At 54.1% G+C, this 9514-nt stretch overlaps 1 protein-coding gene across 3 annotated transcripts in view; it reads right to left on the bottom strand.

The window, feature by feature from the left end:
- Positions 1-9193, bottom strand: part of ABCB9 (ATP binding cassette subfamily B member 9) — a 37749-nt gene extending 28556 nt beyond the window's left edge. For all 3 annotated transcript variants that reach the window (XM_037744230.1, XM_017544356.2, XM_017544354.2), the window contains exons 1-2: positions 8974-9193; positions 2167-2850 (exon numbers count right to left, since the gene is read on the bottom strand). In XM_037744230.1, coding sequence (XP_037600158.1) covers positions 2167-2767 — 601 coding nt within the window. In that variant the 5' untranslated portion in view covers positions 2768-2850; positions 8974-9193. The remainder of the gene's footprint in view (positions 1-2166; positions 2851-8973) is intronic.
- Between the last annotated feature and the right edge of the window lie 321 nt (positions 9194-9514).

The following is a 9514-nucleotide window of genomic DNA, read 5'->3' on the forward strand; positions in this document are numbered from 1 at the left end:
TTTTTTTTTTTTTTTTTTTAGAAATGGGGTCTTGCTGTGTTTCCCAGGGTGGTCTTGAACTTCTAGGCTCAAGAGATCCTCTAGCCTTGGCCTCCCGAAGTGCTGGGATTAGACATAAGCCACTGCACTCAGCTCTCTTGTCTGTTTTTTTTTTTTCAACATCTAAAATGTCAGGAAATAAGGACTCTAATAATCCTCATTCCACAGAGGAGGGAAGTGAAGCTCAGAAAGGCTGGAGAACTCGTGTAGGGTTGGAAGCAGGACAGGGATTTGCACCCAGGCCTTGTTGCCCCCAGAACCTGTGGCACTCCAACCCTGCAGGGCCACCTTCCCACCCTGTTGCTGAGTGGTGCTTTCAAACTGTTTGGACAAGTAACAGGCACAAATACATTTCACATCACCAACCAGGCCACCCTTGCACGTAAGCACACACAACTAAAATATTAATAACAGTTTCACAGTTGCATCTTACCATGAGCAATACACTCTTATGTTTTCTTTCTTTTTTTTTTTTGAGACAGAGTTTCACTCTTGTTGCCCAGGCTGCAGTGCAAATGGCATGATCTCGGCTCACTGCAACCTCCGCCTCCCAGGTACGAGCGATTCTCCTGCCTCAGCCTCCCGAGCAGCTAGGACTACAGGTGCCCGCCACCACACCTGGCTAATTTTTGTATTTTTAGTAGAGATGGGGTTTCACCATGTTGGCCAGGCTGGTCTCAAACCCCTGACCTCAGGTTATCTGCCCGCCTTGGCCTCCCAAAGTGCTGGAAATTACAAGTGTGAGCCACCATGCCCAACCCACTCTGTGGTTTTCTAGTCTATCCTCTGATGATCCCAGCTCTAGGAATTTACCCTACGGATCCACCCACATTCACGTGAAATGTGTATGGACAGAATTATTCATATTCAGGCCGAGCACGGTGGCTCATGCCTGTAATCCCACCACTTTGAGAGGCCAAGGCAGGCGGATCGCTTGAACTCAGTGTTCGAAACCAGCCTGGCAAACATGGTGTAATCCCGTCTCTACTAAAAATATAAAAATCAGCCAGACATAGTGGTGTGCGCCTGTAATCCCAGCTACTTGGGAGGCTGAGGCAGGAGAATCACTTGAACCCGGGAGACAGAGGTTGCGGCGAGCCAAGTTTGTGCCACTGCACTCCAGCCTGGATGACAGAGCAAGACTTTGTCTAAAATAATAATAATTATTATTTTTCATGTTCAGAGGAAAAGGCTCAAAATAACCCAAGAATCAAACAGTGGGAGACCAGCTAAATAACTTGTGGTATAGACACACAATGGAATATTATGCATCCAAATAAAACAATGAGGTACTAGTTGGGAAAACTCCAGAACATATTGTTAAGTGAAAAGAGCAAAACATAAAACAATGTGGGTGAGAGGTGGGGGAGCGACGCCTGTTCTGATGTGCTTGTAGCTGCATAAGGAAAAGCTGGGAACACACACAAGAAATGAGTAAGGAAGAGTGCTTTCCTCACCACCTGGTGGTTTCCAGATTCTTTTCCTGCAGTTAGCCCTGCACAGGATGATCAGGATAGTCAGGGTAGAATTAGAAGTGAAACGCAGCCAGGCACTGTGGCTTGCACCTATAATTCCAGTGCTTTGAGAGGCCAGTGTGGGAGGATCACTTGAGCCCAGGAGTTCAAGATCAGCCTGGACAACACTGTGAGATCCCATTTCTAAAAAAAATTTTTGTTTAATTAGCTGGGTGTGGTGCACGCCTCCCAGCTTCAAGTGATTCTCCTGCCTCAGCCTCCCAAGTAGCTGGGAGGTGGAGGTTGCAGTGAGCCGCGATTGTGCCACTGCAGTGCAGCCTGGGTGACAGAGCAAGACTCCATCTTGAAAATAAACAAACAAACAAATAAATAATAAATTAAATCAAATTACATTACATTAAATTACATTAAATAGAAACGGGTTCTCGCTACGTTGCCCAGACTGGTTTTGAACTCCTGGGCTAAGTGATCTTCCCACTTCCATCTCCCAAAGTGCTGGGATTATAGGTGTGAACCACCATGCCTGTCCTATTTTCCTTTTCATATCAGTTTGATGTCTGAACCATATAAGTAAAATGTTTAAAATCTAAGGCAGTCATACCCACCTAACTTGATTTCCTAGTGGCCACCCGGCCCCGAAGTCCTTACTTACCCAGAGCTGCCACGATGAGGAAGAAGGAGGCAGCCACGAGGAAGGCCACGTCAGGCTTGGTGTAGGAGAGCAGCTTCTGCAGCGTGGCCCCAGACGCCTGCTCGGGCAGCGGCTGGCCGCCCCCAGGGAAGCCCTCGGCCTCGGTGGCTGCCCCTGGCTCCAGGGCTTGGGTGCCCGGCCGCACGGTGGACAGCAGCCACCAGAGCAAAAAGGATGCAGCCAGTGAGAGGTACGTCCACACGAACAGGGCCCAGAACCAGGGGTCTCGGATGGGTCTGCGCACCTCCGAGAATAGCAGCAGCTTCACCATGGCGTAGATGCCCACGAAGAGGCACACGAGGGTGATGACCAGCCACGAGGCCCGCAGCCGCCGGGGCCCCAGTGCACTGTTCTTGGCCACGCCAATGGTGGCCCCCAGCAGCAGGCAGCTGCGGTACAGGCAGGCCGCCCAGAGGTCCAGCACCGAGTCAAAGATGTTGAAGTGGCGGATGTCCTCCAGCAGGCTGCGGTCCAGGTGGCTGAAGACATAGATGGCCGTGGTCATGCAGACATCCACGCTCATGAAGGCCAAGGTCACCACCACTGCCTTCCACAGTCGCATCCTGCCGGCTGGCGGCGGGCGCCGAGGGCCAGGTTGTAGCTCACGGGGGCAAGGCCATCATCGTCCACAGGGCGAAGCCAGACCTGTAGGGACAACAGCGAGCATCAGGGCAAGGGTTTAGGTTTGCCACTCGCTGGCTGTGTGACCTCGAGAAAGTCACTTGACATCTCTGAGCCTTAGTTTTCTCATCTGTAAAATGGCAATATCAACTTCCTGGGGTGCTATGAAGATGCCACTCATTCAAGGGATACTTACTGAGTGCCCACTGTGGCCAGGCTCTGTTCTTTGTTCTTTGTGTCATGAACAAAAATAACAAAGATAACTGCTGTCCTGGAGATGACATACTCATGCAGGAGACAGATAATAAGGAAATGGGCCTGGTGGGGTGGCTCATGCCTGTAACTCCAGCACTTTGGGAGGCGGAAGTGAGTGGATCACCTGAGGTCATGAGTTCAAGACCAGTCTGGCCAACATGGCAAAACCCCATCTCCACTAAAAATACAAAAATTAGCCGGATGTGGTTGTGTGCACCTGTAGTCTCAGCTACTCAGGAGGCTGAGGCAGGAGAATTGCTTGAACCCGGGAGGCAGAGGTTGCAGTGAGCTGAGATCACACCACTGCCCTCCAGCCTGGGTGACAGGGAGAGACTCCATCGCCAAAATAAAAATAAAAAAGATAATAAGGAAATGATGTGTTGAGAGATAAGGAGGGCTGGCCGGGTATAGTGGCTTATGCCTATAATCCCAGCACCTTGGGAGGCCAAGGTTGGAGGATCCCTTGAGGCCAGGAGTTTGAGACCAGTCTGGGCAACAAGGTGAGATCCTGTCTTTAAAAAAAGAAAATCAGCTGAGTGTGGTAGCATGCCACTGTAGTCCCAGTAGCATGGGAGGATCGCTTCAGCCTGGGAGTTCGAGGCTGCAGTGAGCTATGATCATGCCATTGCACTCCAGCCCTGGTGATAGAGCAAGATCCTGTCTCTAAGAAAGAAAAAAAAGTTTAACTAAAAAAAAGAGATAAGGGTTATTGCGGAAAACAGAGGTGGGGTGAAAAGAATGGGGTGAGGGAAGAGAGAGATCAATTTTATTTATTTTTATTTAATTTTTGAGATGGAGTCTCACTCTGTCACCCAGTCTGGAGTGCAGTGGTGCAGTCTTGGGTCACTGCAACCTCTGTCTCCCAGGGTCAAGCAATTCTCCAGCCTCAGCACCCCCAGGTAGCTGGGACAACAGGTGCATGCCACCACGCCCAGCTAATTTTTGTATTTTTAGTAGAGATGGAGTTTCACCATGTTGGCCAGCCTAGTCTCAAACTCCTGACCTCAAGTGATCCACCCACCTTGGCATCCCAAAGTGCTGGGATTACAGGCATGAGCCACCATGCCTGGCCAGAGATCAATTTGAAACAGGGGGCCAGAGAAGGCCTCACTGAAAAGGTAACTCTTGAACAACACTTGAAACAGGTAAGAAAGTCTGCCAAGTGGCTATCTGGGGAAAAGCACTTTGCACAGGTGACAGAAACTTGCCAGAGACTTGAGGCGGGAGTGTCTCTTGGGAAGGCCCCCATGAAGTCAGAGAGGGTGGGGAATTTCTGGAGGACTTTGCAGCCATAGTGAGGACGAAGCTTAGATAAGCAGAGTTCAATAAACAGCCGCTGTCTTGACTACCACTACTATTACTAATTTCTCTGAACCTGTTTCCTCATGTGCAAAATGTGAGCATGAGGTCAATGTGTCATTTCTGGGCAGAGTGCCTGGTGCATAATCACTGCTGATTGTAATCAACCATATACAGTTGTGCTTAATAAATGTTGGTCCACTTTTCCCCTCTCCACATCAGGCCTTCCATCTCTGCAATCCCAAATAAACTATTTTAGTCTAGGAGGGAATTTGACGGCTATGGGGGTGGCTTGCAAGCCGCAAGGCAATCCAGAAACCTTGACATCTGCTTGGAAGTTTCCAGAATCTTTTCCTCCCACCCAGGTTGGCCCTCATGCCCAGCCCTAGGTCCCTATGGTTTTCTGAATCTTGATGTCTGCTTTATCCAAGGCACCTACCAGCACTGGGTCCCTCAGGACTTCCCCAGAGCTGCAGGGATACCTGGAAAGTGGGCCTGAGTTTGTCGGTGGGTCTAGTCCAGGGTGGGATTAGGACTGGCTGGGGTGTGTCTCTGGGTGCCACCTCCTGTCTCAGGTCCAGTCCTTCCTCCCCTGGGCCTTTTGTTGTCCCATCTGCAAAATGGGCTGAGCTCTAGATCCCCCAAGAGGAAGGGAGAGGCGCTGGGTATCAGGAGGGATGACTCTTGTGACTGGGAAGGGGCATCCTGAGAGAGATCCTCTCCCCTAGGCTCTGGTGCCCAGGTGCCCAAACCGCTCACACTGTGGCATGAATGGAACCTCAAACAATCTCATGAGGCCAAGTTTTCTATATTCCCATTTACAATTGGGGAAACCAAGGCACAGAGAGACAGAATCACCTGATCCAGACATTCAGTCAACAAGGGCCCAAGCCAGGACTTGAGGCAGTGGGTGCAGGACCCCAGCGCCTGCCTCTCCACCTGTGCCTGCACACAGCAGGTACCTAACAACCACAAGCAGACAGGGTATACCATTGCACTTCCTCTGAGCCCTGCCCTGCGCCATGTGCTTCAAATCCGGGTGGCTTCACCTATTTCATCCTCACAGCAACTTTGTGAGGGTACTTTCATCCCTCGCACTTAGCAGATGGAGAAACAGACCCAGAGAAGTGAAGATTTGCCCAAGATTACACAGCTTCTGAATAGCAGAGCTGTGATGTGAACTCAGAGGTGTCTGGGCCCAGAATCTGTGTTCTTCACCCCTAAACTAAGAAAACTTTCAATATAGAAAATGCTACCAGGGGCCGGGCATGGTGTAATCCGGCTCACACCTGTAATCCCAACACTTTGGGAGGGCAAGATGGGCAGATCGCTTGAGCTCACGAGTTCAAGACCAGCCTGGGCAACATGACGAAATCCCATCTCTACAAAAAATACAAAAATTAGCTGAGCATGGTGGTGCACACCTGTAATCCCAGCAACTTGAGAGGCTGAGGCAGGAGAATCACTTGAAACGGGGAGGTGGAAGTTGCAGTGAGCTGAGATTGTGCCACTGTACTCTGGCCTGGGTGACAGACGGCATAGGGCGGAGGCCTCCCTACTGCCCTGGGAGGACCTTCTGGTCATCAGTGTCATTTTACAGCTAGGGAGACAGAAGAGGTTAAAAAGAAAAAGGAGAAAGAAAATAAAATGCTACCGGGAAGTGTTCATCTAAGGAAAACAGTCCAAAGCAGAGGGGGATGGGCAGCAGAGGTGATGAGGCTGCTGAGGCTAATTGCTGGCAATGACAGCAGCTGGCGTGAGCTGACACTGGTCTGGCACTGCTCCAGGCACTTACATGCATCAGCACTCACCAGAACCCTGTAAGTAGGTCCTATCATTATCCCCATTTTACAGTTAGGAAAACTGAGGCACAGAGAGGTTAAGAGGTTAAGTGACGGGTCACACAGCTAGGAAGTGATGGAGCTGGGATGTGAACTCTGTCCATTGAGTTCCAAAATCTGTACTCTCAACTCCAAAGCTCTAATCCTTTAAAACAGCCTCTCCAGGCAGTAGGCACAACCCCTGCTAATGCTGAGAAGGGGTCTGAGATGCGGAGGGGGAACGGAGTGGGGGGATATAATGACCCCCAAGTCTAGGCCCTGCTTTCACCCTGTGCCTCTGGACACATTGAAGCCCATCGCAGAGACGAGAGTTGCTTAGTCAGCAGCTGCCCCTCCAAAGATGGTCAGGGCTGAGGAGGGTCAAGGGCAGGGGAAAGTGGGTAGGATGGTTGGACACCCTCGGCCCAGGTCCTCGCTCCATCCTCAGCCCTGCCTGAGCTGCCCACACAGGCTCCTGTCTGCTGCAATGCAGAGGCCTTGGGGAGCGAGCGAGTGGGTGAGCTCCAGTCAGAGCCCAGAGAGGGAAGCTCCTGGCCCGGTGCCATTCCAGGCCTTCCAGCCAAGCCACTGCCGGCTGCACCAGGTGCTGCCAGCCGCCTCAGCTGCTGTTCTCCTCGTGGTGGGCACATGGTGCCCCTGAGTCCCCAGAAAGGGGCTGGGGCTCAGAAACGGAATAGGAGGCAGATCAGCAAGAGACTCGAAGGCTGGACAGCAGCCCAGGGCCTTGGCCGGCTCTCCCAACTTGACTCCCAGCCTCTGGGGGAATTCCTTCCCTAGCCCCCGACAGCCCAGGGTACCAGTCATGCCCCCCACCCTGAGGAGCCTATTTATCTTCACCCAAATAAACAAAATTTTAAACACCCATATCACAGACTACCAAAGCCATATTTTGCAGATGGGGAAACTGAGGCTCAGAGAGGGTGGGGCTGAGGCTTGTCTCAGGTCATCCTGCAGGCTGAAGCAGAGCAGTGCTAGCTCCTGGGTCCCTGCCCACAAGCGTTGAGTCCTTCTACCCCAGGCTCCTAGCAGTGTGGAACCAGCCCTGGGTCGGGTTACAGTCCCCGGTGGGGACAGTTTACTCCATTATTTTTAAAGCCACTGAGCAGAAGCGTGACCACCAGCCAAGGCTGCTTAGAGGTCCATCCCCGCTCTCCATCCACCTGACTCAGAGGATGCCCTGGGCTTGGCCAGGTGGAGCTGGAGGACAAATTGTGGGCACATGGGTGACCTGCTTGGCCCGAGAGACAAGGACGTGGTGGCCAGAACAGGCCCCAACCAGAGCCCGACAAGGCCTAGGAAGACAGGGGTGGCTCACCCTGACTCTGCGCACTAAGGAATGGCACAGGATGAGCAGGTGGCCCTTTCCCCACCAGGGGTCTTGTCAAAGGCTTTTCTTCCCAGGAGAGAAGATGCTGGTTGGGGTATCTCTAGGCATCAGCTGCAGAGAAGGCCAGGAGACGATAGCTAGCACTTATTACGATGCTGCAACAGAGACCCTTCACTGGGCCCTACTAAGTGCCTGGCACCTCCCAACGCAGCCAGGCCTCCCCACTGCCCTGGGAGGACCTTGTGGTCATCAGCTTCATTTTACAGCTGGGGAGACAGAAGAGGTTAAGTGACATGAAAAAAAGGACGAAGGCAGGATGGAGACCCACATGTCCCTCTCGGGGTGGGGGTGGAGGGACCCTGCCCAGGCTATTCAGGGACTGCAAGAAAAGGGTCCAAAGAACTTGAGTGGCCCAGTGGCCTTGGTTCACCCCTGATATGGTGAACTTTTTAACCCGGCTGAGCCCAGCCCTGGATAGGCCCACTCCATTTGCTGCTCAGCAAGCATTGGCTGACTGAGGCTCACTGGGTGGGAAGGCATGGCTGTGGGGGTGTCTGGCTCGGGGGCAGGACTGGGCTGGGTCTGCATGGGTCCATCCTGATTTCAGCCCTGCTGAGCCTCCTGTACCCCACGTGGGGCCCAGCCTCACGGTGGGACTTGAGAAGCTGTCTCAAATGCTTTCGGCTCTAGGGGAGGCAAAGTGAGGTGCGAGGTGCCCTCCCTCCAAGCCTCCTCTCCTCACCTGGCCCTGCCCCATCTGGAAAAGGGGAATGGAAGCCACCCCATCTCAGGGGCTAGGGCAGAGGCGGGGATCCTGTCAGCTCAGCTTAAAGCTGTCTCAGTTAATGTCGGGCCGGGGGAGGAGGCCTTTTTTTAACAGAGGCCCAGAAATAAAGGAGGCTCCCATGGGAACCCACAGGCCTCACTGCCAGGGTGGATGGCGGGGAGTAGCGGCAGTCCATTAGCCAGCTGGGGAGACTGAGGAAAGGGCTTTGCCCAGGTCAGCAGGCTCAGGCCAGCTCCCCAGGCCTCTGCCAAAGCCCTGGTGCTAAGGATCCCTGGGAAGCTCCGTCATGGACAGTAGAAGCCCTCAGAAGGCGCGCCAGCCCTGTCCTGGGAGAACGACAGCCATCCCGGGATCCCCCTACACCTCCCACATTTACCAAGAGGCAGCAGCGCCCAGGGGGTTAAAAAAAAAAAAAAAAGCAACATTTGCCCTGCAAGCACGGAAAAGATGCTGCAGGGATGGGGGCTGGGAGCTGCGGCTGCGGGCGCTGGGAGGGCTCAAGGGAGGCTCCCACCTTCAACCAAGATGCCTACTCCCACCGAGGCAGGGGTGCCCAGACGCCCCCCAACCCGTGCCTGGCCGGGCACCCTGGTCTGGAAAGGTCCCGAAACCAGGGGTCTGGGATTCCTTTTCCTTACCTGTTACCTGGCACCAGGTGAGCTGTGGGAGGGGGCGCGCAGCGGGCTCGGGTCTATGGTACACGTTCTGCGCTGCTCATTGGAGACTGCGCCCGGACGCGGTGCTCGCTCGGCTCCTCCCGCCGCTCCTCCCTGCCTCCCGCCCGCGCTGCGCCGCTGCAAGGTCGGGGCTGAGCCAGGCGTACGCCGAGACCGGCTGACGGGGCGGGGCCTCAGGGACAGAGGGGGCGGGACCTCCTGGAGGGGGCGTGAATCCTGGGGCAGGGACCGGCGGGTCCTCCCGGGAGGGGCGGAGCCTCAGGAGGAGTGGGCGGGCTCTTCTGGACGGGACGGGGCTGCGGGGAAAGGAGCTGGCGAAGCCTCCGGGTTGGCGAACCATGGGAATTGGGAGGGAGAGTGGAGTGGGGCCTCCTCGGGGCGGGGCGGGGCGGGGCCAGAGCTGGCCGCCTGCACACCTGGGGCAAACTCCGCCCATAACTGGCCGGCCTGGCCCTCCAAACAGCGTGCTTCTCACCTGGGGGCCACAGCACATCCTGAGGGG

This window comes from Cebus imitator, unplaced genomic scaffold (genome assembly GCF_001604975.1).
Source record: "Cebus imitator isolate Cc_AM_T3 unplaced genomic scaffold, Cebus_imitator-1.0 Scaffold169, whole genome shotgun sequence".
Classification (NCBI taxonomy): domain Eukaryota; kingdom Metazoa; phylum Chordata; class Mammalia; order Primates; family Cebidae; genus Cebus; species Cebus imitator.